Source organism: Jaculus jaculus, chromosome 5 (genome assembly GCF_020740685.1).
Source record: "Jaculus jaculus isolate mJacJac1 chromosome 5, mJacJac1.mat.Y.cur, whole genome shotgun sequence".
NCBI classification, from domain to species: Eukaryota; Metazoa; Chordata; class Mammalia; order Rodentia; family Dipodidae; genus Jaculus; species Jaculus jaculus.
Window position 1 is genome coordinate 134,403,153 of NC_059106.1, and position 21,535 is coordinate 134,424,687.

The window sequence follows — 21,535 nt, forward strand, 5'->3', positions numbered from 1 at the left end:
AGGTCCATTCTCAGCCTGTTTTGCCAGTAAGGGAAGTGTATCAGTTGGTTTTCTTCAAAGCTTTCCCAGTTCAGATGGTCTGTGACCCCCAGTCCAATGCCCTTTTTCCTAAGCCATGTGGGTCAGTGTGCATCCTGCTGGGTAATTGAGAAATAAGTCCTCTGACCCCGAACTCCTGAGTTGGGTGAAGTGCTCTGTGTTACGCAGAATGTGCCCTCGACCTTCAGGCTGTGTGACCGCAGCTACTGCTGCAGCTGGGCTCTTTCTCCAGGAGTGGACAGGAGGCCTTCATCCTAAAAAGAAATGAGAAATGAATCCGAAGTTCTCGTGAACTTCAACTGTAGTCACCAGGAAAGATCGTCCCTCTGAGACACTGAAGATCCCTCAACACCAATGCCCCTTAATTTTGGAGAATCGGAAAGTGAAGATGAGTCTCGGAAAAGTATGACCAAAGCTTATTTTATGCAAGAAGAGCAAATAGCACAGGTTGTGAGGAAGCTGGGAAGGAAGCTCCTCTGGATGGGGCAGCGCATGCAAGTGAGTGGGCTATGAAGAGACCTGAAGGCTGTGGGGTGTGGGTGTACAGGGACACACATCCGTGTGCCTGTGTGTACACAAGTTATTCTTGGAAGCACTCTGGTAAAAATCAGAGCTTTACTGCTTTTATTTACTCTTCCTGCAGGGAGAAAAGGTAGGGAGGAGAAGTATTAATTTATTTAAAAAAATATTTACTAAGTACTTACAATTTACTAGAGCTTGAGGTCCAATAGCAGTTAGGACAGAAATCTCTGCCAGCAAAGTGTTCACATTGCAATGAGCAATCAGACATGGCCAACAAAAAAAAAATCCATAAATTATGTAGTGATGGGCTGGAGAGATGGCTTAGCGGTTAAGCGCTTGCCTGTGAAGCCTAAGGACCCCGGTTCGAGGCTCGGTTCCCCAGGTCCTACGTTAGCCAGATGCACAAGGGGCGCACGCGTCTGGAGTTCGTTTGCAGAGGCTGGAAGCCCTGGTGCGCCCATTCTCTCTCTCTCCCTCTATCTGTCTTTCTCTCTGTGTCTGTCACTCTCAAATAAATAAATAAATAAATAAATAAATAAATAATTTAAAAAAATTATGTAGTGATAATAAATAATCTCATAAACACAGCAGTGAAACAGAGCCAGTGGGTAACCGGGATCCAAGTAAGTTGAGGTGATGCTGTAATTTAAGTGTGGCCATCATGGTAGGAATCACTGAGAGGGTACTATTTGAGCACAGACTTCCAAATGATGAAGTCAGGAGCCAGGCGTGGTGGCGCACGCCTTTAATCCCAGCACTCGGGAGGCAGAGGTAGGAGGATCGTCATGAGTTCAAGGCCACCCTGAGACTACATAGTGAATTCCAGGTCAGCCTGGGCTAGAGTGAGACCCTACCTTGAAAAATCAAAAAGCAAACAAAGAAATGATGGAGTTAGTCTTGTGCTTTCTGAGGGAAAAGCATTCCATTCAGAGCCAACCAGGCAGTGCAAAATCCCTCAGGAGGGAAATACCTGGTATATGTGCAGAAGGGAAGGATGGAAGCATGGCTGGAGGGATGGAAATGGAAGACAGAGGGAGGAATACAGGTGGGACAGGGAGGGAGGCGGGGCAGCAGGGTTCCTGCACGATGCCAGGTGATGGCCGAGTTTACCAGCTGCTCCTGCACCCAGTGTCTCCTGTGACCTTGGAAGTCAGTATTAACATCCACATTGTATGTCTGTGAAAACTGAGGCCTGGAGCCCTGATGAACATGTTTGTAAATGACTAGCAACTAGATTGGGGGAGGAAGAGGAAAATGGGGGACAAGAGATGTATCCTGACATATCACTCTGCTGTTCAGATTCAATAGAACGAAGATAATAGAACAACGCTATAGTAATTGGGAAATGACTCATTTTCATGTAATTTATTAGTTTCCAATATAATTCATCTAATTGTTTCTTTGTGGAATTTAATTGGTAAGGATGGTTGTTTACCAACAGGTTAGCAAAATCCCTAAAAAGCTGACACGTGGCTCTTGTAAGCTTGTAGATAGACCCAGATCTAACACTGTACAACCTGAGAGGTTAAAGTTTCACAGGAGTGACAAAGCTGGACCAAGGACCTAGGGTGCCTCGGTCCCCATCTCTGTGCCCCTGAAGAATGTGTAAAGATTTGAGGATGTAAACATGGAGCGGGGAGTGGCAGGACCTTGAGGTATGGCGATGCACCAGCTCACACACTCCTGGAAAGTCTGCTGGCGCACACTGCCCCAAACACAGCTCTTCGCACTGACTGCTCACTGCTGCCCCGCAGTCCTGAGTATGACATACCTTGAGCCTGGCAGCCTGGGCTGCAGAAGAACACACCACCCTTTGTATTTTTCTGTCCCCAAGCTATTTTTCTACACTGAACTGTTGGGGCCCAGTCTCCCCATGCTGAAGGGATTTGCATGTGAATGAGTGGGCCCCAAGTCCCAGAATGGGTGAGATGGAAGAGTCTGAGCCCTTTAAAGAGAGTGTAAATCCTACCCTGGCCTTCCTCCCCAACTATAATCCCCAGGCCCCTCGAGCTGCCCCATTGCAGTCCATTCCCACCTGCGGGATGCTGTATCCCAGGCTCTAGGCAGAACCCCTCCCCTGCCAGCTCTTTCTTCCCTCCCTGTTCATGCTGGGGGTTTTTTTGTTTTTGTTTTTTTCCATCCAGTGAGTTTCCTGATAATGAGCCATCCTTCCTGGCACCAGTGGGAGTTTCAGACTCTCAGGACCCAGGAACTCTTTCTCAGGCCCACTCATTCTTTATGATGGCTGTGTGTGTGTGTGTGTGTGTGTGTGTGTGTGTTTAACTGTAATCAGCAAAAAAAAAAAAAAAAAAGTCACAACACTGACACCAGCCTGAGCCTTGGTTTGGGCTCTGCTGTTACTTTGTGACTTTGAATAAGACTCAGTTTCTCTCCCTATGAAATAAAAGCCATACACTTAAGGTCCTTGAAAATCTTTGCCAGCTCTGACCAGCTATGTAATTGTCTGATTATAATTACTCAAGCATACCTATAAATCAGGACATCTGAATTTCATCTCAGGTTTTATACTTCTGGGCTCTTTGACCATGGGAAAGTCATATAATCTCTCTGGGCTCAGATATATACTTTCTGCCAGAAATACATTCATTATAGGGTTGTGGTTAGGAACAAATAGAGATGAAAATGCCTCACCCACTGGAAAGAAGGGGCTTCATCATCATCATGGCCATGTAACATGGGCTGGGACTGGAGGGAGCATCGACCTTCTGCACTCCTTGTACTAAATCAGCCGCAATCTTATTTTATTTTCTGCATGTTATTTTTACATGTGTGACTTGCAGAGCTTTTGGAATAAATTATGCACACATATGTGGTGCCTTCTTTTTCTCTATCTCCAGGCTGTAACCTGGTCTCTGGACCTCTGACTTGCTCTGTCCATGCACTTTAACTGAAATTCGAGGCTACTTGGTAGAGTAGCAAGAATGGGCCATTAGCCACAGCCACAGCCCCCATATGTGAAAGTTGTCCCTGTCCTCCCACCAAAAGTCCCTGTTGCAGTCCGGTTCGCATTGCTGGTAGAAATCATCCAACCAAGAGCAGCTTCTGGGAAAAAGAGGTTTATTTTGGCTTACAGGCTTGAGGGGAAGCTCCACGATGGCAGGGGAAAATGATGGCATGAGCAGAGGGTGGACATCACCCCCTGGCCAACAGAAGGTGGACCACAGCAACAGGAGGGTGTGCCAAACACTGGCAAGGGGAAACTGGCTATAAAGCCCATAAGCCCGCCCCCAACAATACACTCCCTCCAGGAGACATTAATTCCCAAATATCCATCAGCTGGGAACCTAGCATTCAGAGCAACTAGGTTTATGGGGGACACCTGAATCAAACCACCACAGTCCCCCTTCCATGTTCATGTCCATTGCTATAATTTTTTAAATATAGATTCTGCATACGAGAGAAAACATGAAATATTTGTAATACAGTTTGGGCTGAGTAGAGCAATAAGTAATGTATCTTGGCTCCTTTGTTTTTGTTGTTATTGTTGTTTGGTGGGGTGTATATGGTTTGGTTTTGTTGATACAGATGCTCATCTATCTCAGGTTGGTTTCAACTTACTATGTAGCCAAGAATAGCCTTAAACTTCTGATCCTCCTACCCACATCATCTTAGTGCTGGGATTATAGAGATGTGCCACCATACCTGATTTTGGTTTTATGAGGTACTGGAAATTGAGCCCAGGATTTATGAATATTAGACAAGCATGCTACTAACAGAGTTGCATCCTTAGCTCTAGAGCAATGTACCTTTAAGCCTACATTTTTTAAAATATAAACACAGAGAAAAAATAAAAATATTCATTGGTCCCCTAGCCATTGTTAATAACTCACATTAATTTCTTTTTTTTTTTTTTTTTTTTTTTTTTTTTTGGTTTTTCGAGGTAGGGTCTCACTCTGGCTCAGGCTGACCTGGAATTCACTATGTAGTCTCAGGGTGGCCTCGAACTCTTGGCGATCCTCCTACCTCTGCCTCCCGAGTGCTGGGATTAAAGGTGTGCGCCACCACGCCCAGCTATTTTGTATTCTTAATGTATGCATTGTAGCAGATGTGATCATATCTTATATGCACTTTTTCCTACTTTTTCACTAGGGACTTCATCCTAAGGATATTTTCAGATCATTGTAAATTCTCCATTGCAAATAACTAATGGCTCCCTAATAATCACTTAGTTAATGCTAATTGAACTATTCCTCTAGAATTGGATAGTTGCATCATTTTTAATTTTCTTTCATTATATATGACTGCCACCTACAACTTTGTTCACAAAAGATTTTTTGGACTCTTTTCACCAATGTTATAGTCCCAGGTATAAAACCAAGGGAGAACTTTCTAAGCATATTCTAAAATGGTCTGATCTATCTTGGAAATTGCTGTACTTCTGATCTCTTCTGCTGATAGCAAAAAAGGTGGTATGGTTTTTCAGTAAGGGTGTAGTAGTAGAGATAAAGTCCACATGACAATTGTCAAGCTTCACAGTTCTCCTCACGAATGACTCATTGTCCCAACTCACTTCTTTGCCACCACTCTTCCCCATAAAAGTTATCTACTACGGTGTGCTAAATTACTCCACGCAGCTGCTATTCTTCAGAGCTTGAAACTCGAAGGTCCAAGAGGACCTCATTCAACCATCAGGTGGTTAGTGTTGTCAACTGGATAGCTCATCTCTGCCCTATGTCACCTTTGATTCTCCAATGGGTACCTAGAGCTTCCTCACATAGTGGCATTGAGGTAGTATTCCACATGTGAAAGAGTGTTAAAGGGGGAAAGATGATTCAATGATACTTGTTAAGGAACAGTAAGATGAGTTCTGTTTGGAAGCATCACTTTCAGCATAGGGACCTCAGCAACAAGATGTTTCAGTCAGCAAGAGAAATGGCACCTGATTCAAAACATGGCATGTGCAAGTGGGAATTTATAGCCACAGAGCAGAAAACGTCAGAGAGGAAGCTCAGAACAAAGGGGGCTGGGGCTAAACTGACCTAATAAGATTGCTGCTGGAGATAGGCCAGGGTGATTAGGCATCACCTGGTGCTATGAGAGGATGAGGAAACCCACCTAGGGTGATCACTGGGGTGGAGGTGGAAGTCCTTGCTAAACTCTTTGCTAATCCTGGATCTTACACAAGTGAAAATTCAGAAGTTTGACTAACTTGGGGACAAGCAAAAAATCTTTGTCAGCAACTAGCTACAAGATTCTTTGAGGCCTAAGATTGGAAGTGGCGTAACACTTCACATGATTTTTGTCAACACAAGTCATCAGATCAACCCATGAGGAGCAAAGCCACATTGCAAGTGTCAGTTTATAGAAAGAGACATGATTATTGTGGTACTTTTGTAAGCAATATACCACACCATCTGGATAAAGTAATTCATGCCATTTCCACATGCCAAACACACTTTCATCCTACCCCCTAAAAGCATCATTGCATTAGCAGGTCTGGCCTGAGGTCTAGAATTATACTATCTAAACGAGGTCTAGATGTAGACAAAATACCAAGTATGTAGCTTTAAGAAGCTGGACAATGTTTCTTGGTGAGAGCCCAGCTCCGGTCTCTGGGAATGCTTCCCAGACCTTTTGTTGTTGTTGTTTGTTTGTTTGCTTGCTTGCTTTTTTGAGGGAGGGTCTCACCCTAGGCCAGGCTGACCCGGAATTCACTATGTAGTCTCAGGGTGGCCTTGAACTCATGGTGATCCTCCTACCTCTGCCTCCCTACTGCTGGGATTTAAAGGTGTGCGCTACCACTCCTGGATTCCAGTCCATTTCTGTCTATGTCTTCGGACCCTTCTCTTGGTCCTACCTGTGACTTCTTAGCTTTACCTTCGGTGACATTCTTCCTTTTCCACAGGAATGGCTCGTCTTTGCAGCCAAATGCTTTCTTCTTCTTCTTTTTTTTTATTTTGGTTTTTTGAGGTAGGGTCTTACTCTGGTCCAGGCTGACCTAGAATTAACTATGTAGTCTCAGGGTGGCCTCGAACTCCCAGCCATCCTCCTACCTCTGCCTCCCAAGTGCTGGGATTAAAGGCATGCACCACCACACCCAGCTCCCAAATGCTTTTTTCAATAGACTTTCAGCACTGATAAACCTTGAAACCCGAGGCCCTTTGTCATTCTGGAATGTTTCAATCATTTCTAGTTCAAGGTGACACATCTCCCTTCAAATCTCTTTTGAGTATCTCATAATTAAGTAGATATTAGGCTGGAGAGATGGCTTAGCAGTTAGGGTGCATGCCTGCAAAGCCTAAGGACCCAGGTTTGATTCTCTAGGTCCCATGAAGCCAGATGCACATGGTAGCTCATGTGTCATGAGTTGGTTAACAGTGGCTAGAGGCCCTGGCGTGCCCATTCTCTCTCGATGTCTATCTCTCTGTCCCTCTCTCCTTCTGTTTCTAATAAATAAATAAATCTAAAAAAGAGTAAAGAAAACAATGATACCATATTTCATCTGACAAAACAACTAAGGATGCTAATAATACCCAGAGCTCTTTTCAAAGTCAGCTTCTCTACTTTGGATGACATTTCCAAACTCTTCACATTCTTAGACGCCTTTTGATCTGGATGATGTGGAGTTCTAGTCACTGCCTTGAATATTTTTGATCTTAACAAACAGTTCTTAATGCCACATTTTCTATGGTATTTACCCTGGAGCCATATTTTTCTTTCCAAAGTCTTTTATTTTATTTTATTTTCTTAGGGGAAAGACGATTTTCTAATCCGGTCCTGGCCTTTGCATGTTCCCTAAGTTCTGCATACACGGCGATGACTATCCTGCGTGAGGATGGAGCCACACACGGCTAGCAGGGGTGCTGGTACCCAGCCTGCTGTCTGGACATCGCCGTAGCCAGATCCACACGTTCAGTCTATCCACCCTCTGTTTTCTAGGCTGCCACAGTTTGACAGTTGTTTCACCACTCTAGAGCTCAGAAGGTGGATAAGCTACTTTTCTCACTGTGGTACAAAATGTCTCACAAAATCAACTTAAGGAAGGAAGAGTTTCTTTTCTCTTACGGTTTAAGGGCAGACTCCATCATGGCAGAGAAGTCATAATGCATGAGCTGGCATCAGCTGGTCATATTGCATCCATAGCTGGAGGCAAAGAGCAGTGACTACTTGTGCTCAGCTTGTTTTCTCCTTTTTATTCCGTCCAAGACAGCCCCCACAGCCCCTGGAATTGTGCCACCTGCATTTAGGGCTGGTCATTCCAGCTCAATGACCCTGATTAGACCTAATGAACATAACAGACATGCCTAGACATGTGTCTCCGAGGTGATCCTAGATCCTGTGAAGTTACCAGTCCATCTTAACCATCACAGATGGTCTTTCCTTAAGACTCTGATGGCAGTTCTTATCACTTATCAAGTGTCCGTTTGTTGGACAATCCCCAAGCCATGACCAATTGATCTAGCTTTCTGATACTGTTGTATCTTACTTCTGATGTCAATATCTTTATCTGCCAGCCTTCAATCAGAGGAGCTCAGAGTCTTTGCGACTATTAAAGGTAATGGTACTTATAATCATTAGAAGTCATGCAATTATAAGAAGAGGTAGAGAACTAAAAGTTACTGGTGAGAAGTTAGAGGTCTACGGAAAAGCTTTTCACAAGGTTCTCCAAAAGCCTTGGCATGAGTAGAAAGGTTGGTATCAGCAAGTGAGTCTGACAGAGCCAGTCCACCTAAGGGACCTACATGGGATTGTGAATGCAGACCTTGTGGAAAGAAGTCTCTGAAAACTGTTGGCTCACAGAAGATGCCACCTCTGTGAAACCATATGTGCACACCTAACAGTGAGCATGGTTCATAATTGGCCATCAGAGCCTATAATGTGAGGGAAGTGCTAAATATAGAATAGAGTAGAAATATGGTGAGCTAGACTGTATTGGATTTTCTCTGTCTAAAACAGTATTCAGATAGTGATGATTATTGCCTTTGAGACTTGCATGAACTCCTCTTGCAACCACAACTATATGGGAAGGAATTTCTAAGGAATCTCAGATGAACTAAATTGTTAACAAACTATTCCAGCACTGACTCTGAAATTTCCCTAAGTAAGGTTAAAATGTCCTTCACAGGCCCAGAGTAGATTTCAGAAGGACTCTGGGTACAGCTTGTAAACATTGACAAGCCAAGCCATGAGGAAAAGGCCTTCTTTGGCTAATGTCTTAAAGGAACTCTGGTCAGGGAGTGAGGAGCACTTCAGGCAGTGATGGTCAGAGAATATGGATGCTGCACTTGTGGACGCAGGGCCTGGGTCCATCACTCACTACGTTCAGCCAATGCCAGATCATCACTCTCTGGATCCAGACTTGCTTTTCCCACTTCACTCATCTGGGCTTCCATGAACTCGTCTATAAAATGAGAACAACCACTCTAAGTGCTTTCTCCATGTGCTCCTTAGAGTAACTGGTTAGTAACTGTCAATGGAGTTTTGAAACCCATGTGATGTATCTATGCAGCCCTAGCTGGATCTCCACAGAAATCTGGCCTACCTCCTGCTGCCTGGCACCTTAGTTTGTCTAGGAGGTTTGTGTTTGAGAAAATTCATGGAAAACAAAGACTCTAGCTTCTCCTCCTGAGACATATCCCAGCATCCTGTACAACAGAGCCCCTCTCTTGTAGCAGGAAGTTGGAGTAAGGAGGTGTACACATGCTTAGGACTCTGAACACTCACCACTAATCCATTTGTCTGGATGTGTTCTACCACCCCGACCCTCCACCAACTCTTTCTACCTGCCTACGTCCTTCTCACCAGCCATTTCTCAGCCCAAAGGACAGTTACCTCTTTCCAGAATGTCTCTTTTCTTTCTCCCACTATCATTTCCTTTCCAACTCTTTTCCTTTTCTTTCTTACTTGCTGTTTCCTTTTTTCTTTTTCTTTCCTTTTTCTTTTCTGTTTTCTTTTCTGGTGCTGAATATCAAACCCAGGGTCTTACATGTGCTGGCTAAATGCTCTTTCACTGAACTGTATCTCCATCCCCTAAAGAATTTCTGAACCTTTTCATCTGGATGCACTCTTCCTCTTCCTTAAAACCTCAAGGCTGCCTGTCTTTCATTGTCATTATCAGACCTCCACAATACCCCGGTACACATATTTCAGTACTTATTCTACTAAACGCCACATTTCCAAAAGCAAGGGACAAGCTTCTTAAGCTCACATCACAAAATAAGTACTTTTTGGCATCTTCTACATTATATTCCAGACAAAATTTAGTACATAAGTATTTGTTGAATTCAGTTAAAAGAAAACAAATTGGCTACATGCATCTACATGTCGATGCCCTAAATAACAAAAGTCTGCAACGACATGGTCGCCACAGTAAGAAATAGAAAAATGAAGGCTGTGTGATCCTCAGTCACATGGATTTCTATTGTAAATTTCATGTTTTCACTTGATAAATTGCCTCTACCATGTTAACATGATGACCCCAGAGATGGGCCAGCTCAGACAGAAGCCCGAGCTCAAGTCTGCTGTTCTCAGAGGTAAACAATCTTTGTAGAACTTTATAACCCAGAACTAGGATACAAATGTCAACCAGGGCCAGTGGCCCCTTTATTTAACTTACAGCTGGAGCTGTCACTGAGCCACATCCTCTCTGGGAGAAAAATCCATGCACCCAAGATAAGGTTTCAAGAGGCTCATGAGCCAGAGAGACTATTTGGCTAAGTGTCTATGTTTTTGTCAAGTGTTCCCTGTGTTGGTTCCTTTCTCCAGGCTCAGAACCATTTCAGAAGCAAAACTAATATCAGAAATGCTTGTGCTATCTCTAATCTTCCATAAATCATTTCCTTCTGCCCTCCCCCAACCTGGACCTCAATTTCCTCTTGAAATAAGGAGAGTGAAAATCTCTTGGAAGTCCTTCCCAGCAATGATATGCTCAGATTCTATTCTGAGCTACAGGCTGAATACCCAGGACCCTGGACTACTGTCCTTTCCTTCTTTGCTTCTAAAAATGTGCATGACTCAGTTTTCCATGGCTCTCAGCTGGTCATATTTCCTTGTTCTCTGTAATGGGATGGCTCTGCCAGAGGTGGTTGTTCATCTGTCATCAGAAAAGATGGTAAGCCCAAAAGTTGTAAGGAAGGAAGAAATATTATTACAGACCCTCAATAGGTCTCTAGCTGGTTTCTCTTGAAAGTGTCCATTCTCAGAGCACTGCAGAACCCAGGTGGTCTTGGTGATGCCAAACTGTAAGAAGGGAGTAACTGTGGCTGGAATTTCTAATGCTTAATGTATGGCTTTAAAATTTTTTTTAAATTATTTCTATTTACTTATGTGCAAGCAGAAGATAGAGAGAGAAAGAGAGAGAGAGAGAGAGAGAGAAAGAATGAGCATGCCAGGGCCTTCAACCACTGCAAACAAATTCCAGATGCATGCATGACTTTGTGCATCTGGCTTTATGTGGGAACTGGAGAATCAAACCTGGGTTGTTAGACATTTCAGCCAAGTACCTTAACCACTGAGCCATCTTTCTGGCTATATGATGGATTTTTTTAATTACATGGGTATGGATCACAAACACACTCAAGTCCATCAAAAAGCCTAAATCCATCTGTGTGTTAAAATGTCTACACATCACCTTTTAGTTTATTTCCTTAGCATAGGGCAATGATGACTTGTTAGGAGAGTAGTCTAGAGATCAAGTTCAAACTCCTGTTTTACAGATGGATACGTGAGGGGTGGAGAAGAGGTGAGTACACAGTAGTTTATGATAGGGCCATAAATAGAAGCATATACCTCCAGCTGTCAGGCCTATCCACTCACATTACTCCAAAGCAGAGGTTAACAAGATAGACCACTGGGTTAATGCAGTTATGCATGGAGGAATCCCTTGCCAGAGCCCTCTCTTTAAACCCATTAGTCTCTCTTTAATTAAGTTCTAACAAGAGGAGTATAAGTGGCTTCTCAGCCATAATGTATTAAAAACAAGCACACAGAAAATTGCATCTACCAAATTGATTAAAAGATAGAAAACAGAACACTTCCTAAAGAAGACATAAGAATTTCAAAGGCATAAATCTGGGCAGAATTCCACACAGGGCAACATTACCCAGCTCAGTGTTCCCGGAGGTCTTGCTTTAATGAAGTACCATGATATCTCAACTTTGCAGCAACGTTCTGGATCTCCAAGAAAACTTAGTGTGTTTCACTTAAGAAAATAATGTTTTGAACAAAGCACTTTTTTTAAAAGAAGCACTATACCTAAAAGAATAATAAACCTTTAACTATTTGGAGAAAAAAATCAGTTGTTCAAGTAGTGGCATCTGAGCTCTGTGAAGAAAAGCACATTCTCCAGCTAGTTAGGGGGTTGTTGGGAGTTTGCTGGTGTCTGCAGAGAAAAAGAGCAAATACCAGAGCCATGAGCTCATCTTCTGTTTACACTTCAATTCCCAACATTAGTGATTAATTGTCCCTGTGTTTTGTTGTCAGGGCAAATTGCTTTCCTTTAAAACTCCTTCTTAGTTTAAATAAACAAACCGTTAGTCTCAAAACAGAAGTGTCAAATGTCAAGATATTCTGCCTTACTAAACTAATGAATAGAACAATGGATTTATTAGAAGCTACTGGAGACAGACAGCCTTTGAGAACTCTCCTTTAATGACTTTGCAAAGCAGCAGAAACCATTCTTAATAAGATATTCCTCCTGCATGTTCAGGAGAACATCAGTGCTGATGTTACCTACAGATATGTGGGATAAAAGAACCCCATGAGTTTACAAGCTGATAAAGTTGGGGAAGGGGTAGGTCTAGTATTCACAGTCAAATAAATATACCAACCAGTTGCGACACTAAGTTTCCCAAAACAGATTTACACAAAATGAGCTTGAGGTGACCAGTCCAGAGTCTCTGTGGTCCTCTCTGAATTCCCTGAGGGACTCTGGCTCTTCCAAATATAAACTATATCTATATAATATATAAACTGTCACTATATAAAGATATTTATGCTTACATGACTTCCTGATCAAAAGTTTTCAATGTCACTTATAGCATGAATGGAATCCAAGCTCAACTCCATCTACTTTATAAATATCCTTCCAAGCACATCTCCTATAATCTTCACAGGCTCTCTGGCTTCTCATCAAGTCCCACAGTGGGTCTTGTAGTTTTAGTTCTTGTTAGCAAATATTTATTGGATGAATAACATGTTCCAGGTTCTAGTCCATATACTGAGGACATGTCTGTTTAAAAAACAGAAAGTCCTAATTTCCAGTAACTTATGTCCTACAGGAGAGCCTTCATCTCCTGAGTGCTTCTATGAAAGTGCTTGTTCCACTGTCTAACAGTGCAGCCTGTGTCTGTTCTCCAGCTGAACACTGCCGTCCTGTGCACGTCACTGTGTCTTACTCAGTTCTCATCAGCCCATCTCATGCTCTGCTCAGTGGCAGGCACACATGGGATGCACCATGAATGACTGACATTGTGTGTAAGGTTTTGTTATTGTTGTTTTTTTGGTCATTAGAAAAGTGGCCAAGTTCCTGTTGACTATAGAATTCATCTGTAAAGTCATCTAGTACTGCTCAACTCTTACTTGAGTTATCTTCAATGAATAGCTCATCTGGTTGCCAATGGGAATGACAAACATCAAGCTCTGATGGAGCTAAGCAAAAGGAATGAAACTGATTAGCTAGCCACATCTACTTAAGCCTGTAACGTGCCTTTCTCAAATCCAAGAAGCCCTAATGTCCTTGCTTTGAGTTTCCCAGGCTTCCCTGTCTACCGGTAGGCAGCCCCTCCTCTTCTTCCTGGAGAGTAGGATAGACGCTATCATGGCAAGTGACTCATCTTGTTCCCTCTCACTCCGATCTCAAAGGTAGAAACAGAAGACCAGGTGCTGGCAACCTTCTGTGGCAGGGAGGCCACAGACACAGAGCAGACCCCTGGCCAGGAAGTGGTTCTCTCCCCTGGTTCCTTCATGTCCGTTACTTTCCGGTCAGATTTCTCCAATGAGGAGCGGTTCACGGGCTTTGATGCCCACTACATGGCTGTGGGTAAGTTGGATCATCCTCAGGTCTCTGTCACTAATGGTGAAACTACCTTGTTCCCCCTCCTTGACAGTGAGCACCTGCATGCACACCTCACAGATTCCGCCTCTCAGGGCTTACTTCATTTGTCCCATCACTGTCCATCTGTCTATTGTCTGTACGTTCATCATTACAAAAATTTTTATTTTATGTATTATTACAGGGTATACTCTTGGATCCCCTCATCCACGCTCCCATTTCCCTGGGGCCCTCCTCAACGGAGTCACGGTGTCACCGTGGGGTTATGAAGGCCTCAGTCAGTCCCTGCGGGGTAGCAAAGGAGCCATGCCTCAGGGTAGTCCTACCCATGCCATGTGATTCATCATTTTATCTTTTTTTTTTTTGATGGTACATTTCAAAATAATTCCTAGTTCAATACTTGTTCATAATTTTTATTTTACTACGGAATTTACATATAATGAAATGAATATATCTGAGATATGCAGTTGTTGCATTTTGAAAAATTTGTATTTGTGTGTAACCCAAACCTCTAACATACTATGAATTTCACCATCAGCCCAGAAAGTTCGTCCATGTTCTTGCCCAATCCCTTTGCTCCCAATTCCCTTACAGGAAGCAGCCATGTGGATTTTCTTCTTCCTTAATTTTACCTCTAAAACTATATAAATGAACACATAGAATACCTTTTGGAGGCATGCGTTCTTTTACACAGCATGTTTCTGACATGCACTTATATTGTCGCATCAGTAATGTACTAATTTCTTGGCAGCATAATGTCCCATTGTATGAATATCCTATTGGCAGTCACCTGGGCTTTATCTTCTTTTGAAAAACTCCTCTTAATAAAATTTCCTTCAACCTTACTGTGCATATATGCTTTTATTTCTGCTGGATAAATAACTACAAACAAAATTGCTGGGTTTCGGGTAGCTGTTTAGTCTAATAAGCTATTGCCAGGCTTTTTGAAAACAATGCTATCATTAGATGTCATTTCTTTCTTTGCTTTAGCCACTCTAGTGCGTATGTGGTTTAAATTGCAGTCCCTTAATAACTCATGATGATGAGCATCTTCTCATGGCCATGCTGACCATGCATATGCCTCTTTAGGAGAATGTATATTCAAATGTCCAGGGGATTTGACCGCTATCAGGGGCTATGAAAGAAAAAGGCAATCTGGAGTAGAAGTGAAGAGCCCAGGCTCTGAGTTCCCTCAGTCTCAGTTTCATGATCCATAGGTGTTTCCTCAGACTGTGCCCTGGCTGGCATGTGCTGATTATCGCAACTGCTAACAGATGGCGCTTCTGCCAGGCATCAGGTCGCCTATTGTCTACCTTGGCTAGCTATGATCTTGGATAAGCTGCCTAACTTTTCTGAGTTCTGGTTACTTCATTTGTCAAATGGAGATCATGGCTGGCTACCTCTGCACTTTACATCAACGAAAGACCCTATGAACCTTTCAACACAGTGAATGGCCTAAATGGCTCTATGAATGCTGGCTATTGCCTTCATCACCATGCGTGCACTGATTGACAGGCTCTGTCTGCCTGCAGATGTGGATGAGTGTAAGGAGAGGGAGGACGAGGAGCTGTCCTGCGACCACTACTGTCATAACTACATCGGCAGCTACTACTGCTCCTGCCGCTTTGGCTACATCCTCCACACCGACAACAGGACCTGCCGAGGTGAGGCCTCAGGGTGACTCTGCACAGTGCCCTGATATATATCCTACAGCTTCCGATACGATTAGGGGAGGGTCCGAGGAAGGACAGATACATGGTAGGGACAGTTGAAAGTGAAGTCAGAGGTGTACCTCAGATACCACATGGACAGAAATGCTGCAATGCTCACGTGCCTGGGCTCTAGTTCTCAGGGGAGTGTTCAAGAGAAGCTCTGACATCAGGCCGCCGTTATTCCTGAGATACAAGTCTGCTCTCTTCCTGCAGGTAACCAACCTAGCCAAGTTATGGGAAACCTGGGATTCGTGGTCTTTTTGCTCTAAGCCACAAACTATTCCTCAGCCAAAGTCCTTTACCTCTGCTTCTGTGGTCCCTCAGTCCCTCTCTAACAGAGAGAAGCTCCTCTCCTCCTCCTCCTCCTCTTCCTCTTCCTCCTCCTCCTCCTTCTCTTCTTCTCCTTCTCCTTCTTCTTCTTCTTCTTCTTCTGTTTTTCTCTCTCTCTCAGCACCTGTTTGAGGTCTCCAGTTGGGGCAGGGATAGAGAAAGGAAGAGCTTAGATGCTCTGCAGAAGCATTTCCCAGACTAGTGGAGCAGCAGCCACATAAGTAAAGGTTCTGCACGGTACATACATAGTCACAGCACAGTAAGGCCTGAGCTGCCCTGGAGAGGTGGGTAAATGCTTCCTAGAGATGGTTCCCCTTGGCAGAAAGGAAGAATAAGGAGGAGGAGGGCATTCTATGTAGGGAGAGCAGCTTTGCCAAACATGCATAGGTGTGATAGAAGTGGGAATGTTTTGGTCACTGCCAGGAGTTTACTGTGACCAGTAGTGAGGGGTGTGATCTCACTTAGAAGTCCACTGTGGGCTCACTGGGAGAAGGCAAGGCTGGCAACAAGAGTACTCTCACATCCTCATTTATAACCTGCTGCTTATGGCTTAGCAGTTAAGGCACTTGCCTGCGAAGCCAAAGGACCCAAGTTCAATTCCCCAGGACCCACGAAAGCCAGATGCACAAGGTGATACATGCATCTGAAGTTCATATACAATGGCTGAAGGCCCTGGCACCTGGTACACCCATTCTATCTCTGTCCATCTGTTTCTCTCTCTCTCTCTCTCCCTCTGTCTCTGTCTCTCTCTCTGTCTGTCTGTCTGAAATAAATTACTCTTTTTTAATTTACTGCTTATATTACATATAGCCATCAGTATAAAATAGGGGTTTTTGGGTTTTTTTGGGGGGGGTTGCTGTTGTTGGTTTGGTTTTTCAAGATAGGGTCTCACTCTAGCACAGGCTTACCTGGAATTCACTCTGTAGTCTCAGGGTGGCCTTGAACTCACAGTGATCCTCCAACCGCTGCCTCCCGAGTGCTGGGATAAAAGGCGTGCACCACCACGCCCAGCTTAAAGTAGTATTTTTTTTAAAAAATCACATATGGGATTTTTTTTTTTTTTTTGAAGAACACTGACTTCTCTCTCAGTTTCATTCAGTAAGCCTTTTATTGCATGTCTGCAGTGTGCTAAATACAATGAATATAGAATGCTCAGGTAGAGCAGTTGCTCTTTTATTTTCACCCCGCCCCCGAACCCATTTTTTTAATGTACCACATGTCTGTCTGTGCACTGTGCATGAAAGAGTAAGACTAATAACCAACGCTGGCCTCCTGGTGGATGAGAGTACACCATGTGAATGCTCGGGGTAGGAAAATGAAAACAGATGGGACTGGGAAGACCTCGGTCTCAACCTCATTCTGCAGCTCTCACTGTGGGATTTTACATTAGTCACGCTGGTCTTTCTGGGCTACTGCTTGCTTTCTCATTTACAAATGAGCAAGATGAACAAAGGCTTAGAAAGCATGGGCATGCCAGGTCGATGATGGGACAGCCCAAGGGCAAAGGTTCAGCGGCAAATAAAAGGCTAAGACATGGCCAGGCTCCCAAGACACGGGGTCCCTGGTGGCAGTAAATAGAGTTTTAGAGTTCGGAACAAAGCAGAATCCCTGAGCTCAGAGCACTCCTGCATTTAACGGGGGGGGGGGGGGGGGCGGGGGGGGGGACACAAGAATCAACAACTGAGCACACAACATGATGTCAGACAGAGGAGGGCCATGTAAAGCCAACAAGGGAAGCACAAGGAACTGGGCAGTAAGGTGAGTGTGAGGAGCTTTTGTTAGATAAGAATCCAGGAAGGGGGCTGGAGAGATGGCTGAGCAAATAAGGCAATTGCCTGCAAAGCCAAAGGACCTTGGTTCAATTCCCCAGGACCCATGTAATCCAGATGCACAAGGTGGCTCATGGCACATGCATCTGGAGTTCATTTGTAATGGCTACAGGCCCTGGCACACCCATTCTCTCTCTCTCTCTCTCTCTCAATCTCTCTCTCATAAATAAATAAATAAACTTTATTAAAAAAAAAAAAGAATCCAGGAAGGTTTGAGCAGAGACTGATATACAGTCTGGGGAAAGGGAAGAACAAGGTCCAAGAAGTCTAGACACCCCCATGACCACTCCATCTCAACACTTCCTTCACAAAGTCACTGCACATCCCCAGCAGAGGATCTGATGAAGAGGACCGTCACTCAGTGCAGACAGCTCTGCACAGGGACCGGCTGAGTCTTAAGTGCAGACGGCCAGGCCCGTGACCTTGGGTGAATCATTTTCCTTCTCAGAGCTTTAGTGTCTCCTCTTGAAGAGCTCCTTCTCTTCCTGCCTGCCTGCCTCATGAGGACACGGCCGAGATTACACAGTGGCAGATAGGCAAAAGCTGACTAGGGCTGCGGCTGTGATGTGGCATTTTCTCTGCCGTGTTTCCTTCAGTCGAATGCAGTGACAACCTCTTCACCCAGAGGACCGGAGTGATCACCAGCCCTGACTACCCCAACCCTTACCCCAAGAGCTCTGAATGCTTCTATACCATTGATCTGGAGGAGGGCTTCATGGTCAGCCTGCAGTTTGAAGACATTTTCGACATTGAGGATCATCCTGAAGTGCCCTGTCCCTATGACTATATCAAGGTAAGCCAGCAGTAGTGGGCACTTGTCCTCAGGTTGCTGGGACATCTTGGCTTAACTGGAAAAATTAATAGTATGGGCTTTTCCAAGCACCACATGTTCTCCCTCATATGTGGATCCTAGCTACAGATGACTGGGCTTCTGCGTGAGAATGAAAATACTTGGTAGCAGAGGCCAGTAAGTTAAAAAGGAGACATAAAGGGAAGAGAAAGGAAGGGAGGAGGGTACTTAATAGGTTGGTATTGTATATATGTAAGTACAATGATTGAGATGGGGAGGTAATATGATGGAGAAGGGAATTTCAAAGGGGAAAGTGTGGGGGGGAGGGAGGGTATTACCATGGGATATTTTTTATAATCATGGAAAATGTTAATAAAAATTAAATAAAGAAAAAATAGTATGGGCTTTACATCTTCTGTCAGGATGGGGGGCTAGGCAGCTAACTTCCCTTGGACATCATTATTTAAAATAACATCTATATGGCAGTGACCTCTGAGATGAATCAAAAGGCGCCATGGTGCTGAGAAGAAGTGACAGAGGAGTGCTCAGCACTGAAATATCTCTTGCCAAGGTTCAGGGTCCATTGTAGAAGAGGTGGTGGAAAGAATGTAAGAGCCAAAGGAAGGATAGGATTGCTTATAATGCAATCATCCAGACACAAAATGGCCTGAATATCCATGACCTCACAGTGCCTGGTACTACCTACACAGGACCCTCATAATAGGAGGAAAAGATGATGACATCAAAATAAAAGAGAGACTGATGGAGAAGGGGAGGGGATATGATGGAGAGTGGATTTATAAAGAGGAAAGTGGGGGAGGGGAGGGAATTATCATGGTCTATTGTCTATAATTATGGAAGTTGTCAATAAACAAAAGTTTTTTTAAAAAATAACATCTACTAGCCAGGCATGGTGGTGCACGCCTTTAATCCTAACACTTGAGAGGCAGAAGTAGGAGGATCGCTGTGGGTTCAAGGCCACCCTGAGACTACATAGTGAATCCCAAATGAGCCTGGGCTAGAGCGAGATCCAACTTTGAAAAACCAAATGATAATGATGATAGTAATAGCATCTACTAGCTTAATTAGTCCTAGCATTAGGGTCCAGTCCCCTGGCCACCCAGGGTAGTTGGAGGCAGAGAGTCATGGAGTTGCATCTACATTTTGGAAAGGTCCCCTGGTCACAGATATAGTTGCATGGAAGCACACCCTGGGCCTAGGGCTATGTGCTCAGACCTATGCTTGGCTTCAGGAGCTGCCGTTACCATCTTGAACTTCTTAACACATTTTGAACTCGGAGCTCACGTTTTCATCTTGCAATGGACCCCACATATTATGCAGCTGGTCCTGCTTAGGAAAAAGGCTCTGAGAAAGGAGACAATTGGAGAAGAGGGTGTGTCAAGCCGACAGCCAGTCCATTTGAGGTTACTATTTTATTCCTTTTTATTTTTAAAACATTATTTATTTGTAAGAGACGGAGAGAATGGGCACACCAGGTCCTCCAACCACTGCAGACAAACTCCATGTGCCTCTATGCATCTGGCTTTATGTGGGCACTGTACAAGTGAACCTGGGCCTTGAGGCTTTGCAAGCAAGTGCCTTTAACCACTGCACCATCTCCCAAGCCCCCAAATGACCATTCTGATAGTACATATAAGTTGTATAAGATTTGATAGTATAAATAGATAAGACAGCTTGAATTTGAGCAATGGTTGGGATACTGAGAGAAATGGTTCTTAGATAGGTAGGGAGTAAAATCAGGAATTCTTGGAAAGTGTTCAGGTGAAACGTTTGAGTGGAACTGAATCCTGTTCTCTGAGCCTGGGAGAAAGAAGGGCATCACCAAGTACACCAACAGGTGATTATTTCAACTCTGAGGATGGTGAGCTCTTCGAGACAGCGAAACAAATGGGGTCTGATCACAGCAGAGATGTTGAGCCTGGGAGAATGAAGAGTGCATCCAGGTGGACCGACAGATGGTTATTTAAATCATGTGGGTAGGGAGCTGTTCTAGAGGATAAACCAGTGGAAAGCAGAACACAGCTAACCCTGAGCTAGACAGAAGAAGAAGAACCCACAAATGACGTCAGAAAGGGCCACCAAATGAGAAGTCCAAGAGGGGAGCCATCAGCAGTGGGAGAATCTGAGAAACCCAGGCATCTTTGGAAAGAAACTCAAGGACTGAGAGATTCACCTGCCTCATGATTCAGATGCAGAAGCTAAGAGGCATTTGGTGACTTTTATAAGAGGTAAGGTAGCAGGATACACAGGCCATGTTCTCATTGCTGTGTATGGAATGGTCACAAACATAACAGCTTACAATTCTTATCACATGGCTAGGTAGGACAGAAGTCCTAAGGCTCTTGGCTCACTGTCTCATGGGATTGAAATCAAGGTGTCAGCTTGATGGGACTCTGACCCTGAGGATGTAGGGATCCACTGCTAAGTCCACTGCTAAAATCGCCTCACTTATTGATAGAATTCTGTTCCTGGCTTCACAGAATTGAAGTCCCATGTTCTTGGCAACTGTTGACAAGGGGTCTCTCTTGGCATAGGAAGCTGCTCTGTCCTTCTACATTGCTCCCTGCAAAGCCTTTTCTATAAAAATTTTTATTATTTATTTACTTATTTGACAGAGAAAGAGAGAGAGAATGGGTGCGCCAGCTACTGCAAACGAACTCCAGATGCTTGTGCCCCCTTGTGTATCTGGCTAACATGGGTCCTGAGGAATCGAACCTGGGTTCTTTGGCTTTACAGGCAAATGCCTTAACAGATAAGCCATCCCTCCAGCCCTGCAAAGCCTTTTTTGATGTGCAATGTAGCACACACATGAAGTAACACCAGGGCAGAAGGGTATGGACCCTGTCTTGGAATTGCCGATTGCCACACCTCATGTCCCAGGAGCTAAGCCTGGGAGGCGTATGAAGACACTGAACTTCTTGGAGTTTCACTTTCCCTGCCCCTAACAAAATGACTGTGTCACCCAGGATTGTAAAGGTTACCAAATGCCAGCTAAGGGGTCCTGATCCTCAGAGATGAGAGGAAAGAGGGCTAAATGCACAGGAAGAACCCAGGAATAGAAATTGGAGATTCTGGATTAGCCAACACTACCTATTGCCTTCTCTCTCACTGCCTCTATTCTAGACCAGATGCCCATCTTCCATCTTCCCATCCTTTCCCAGCACTATATATTTTCCATGAGAGAGATGGGCATGAGAGGCAGATCAGATCAAGACTGCATGTGGGGACTGGAGAGGTGAATCAGTGCTTAAGACACATGCAAAGCTTAAGGACCTAGTTA

General features: G+C 44.1%; 1 protein-coding gene across 3 annotated transcripts in view; it reads left to right on the forward strand.

Moving 5' to 3' along the window:
- Masp1 (MBL associated serine protease 1) overlaps positions 1 to 21,535 on the forward strand; it is a 57,674-nt gene that overhangs the window by 15,631 nt on the left and 20,508 nt on the right. For all 3 annotated transcript variants that reach the window (XM_004654287.2, XM_004654289.2, XM_045149763.1), the window contains 3 exons: positions 13,384 to 13,561; positions 15,106 to 15,237; positions 18,041 to 18,237. In XM_004654287.2, coding sequence (XP_004654344.2) covers positions 13,384 to 13,561; positions 15,106 to 15,237; positions 18,041 to 18,237 — 507 coding nt within the window. The remainder of the gene's footprint in view (positions 1 to 13,383; positions 13,562 to 15,105; positions 15,238 to 18,040; positions 18,238 to 21,535) is intronic.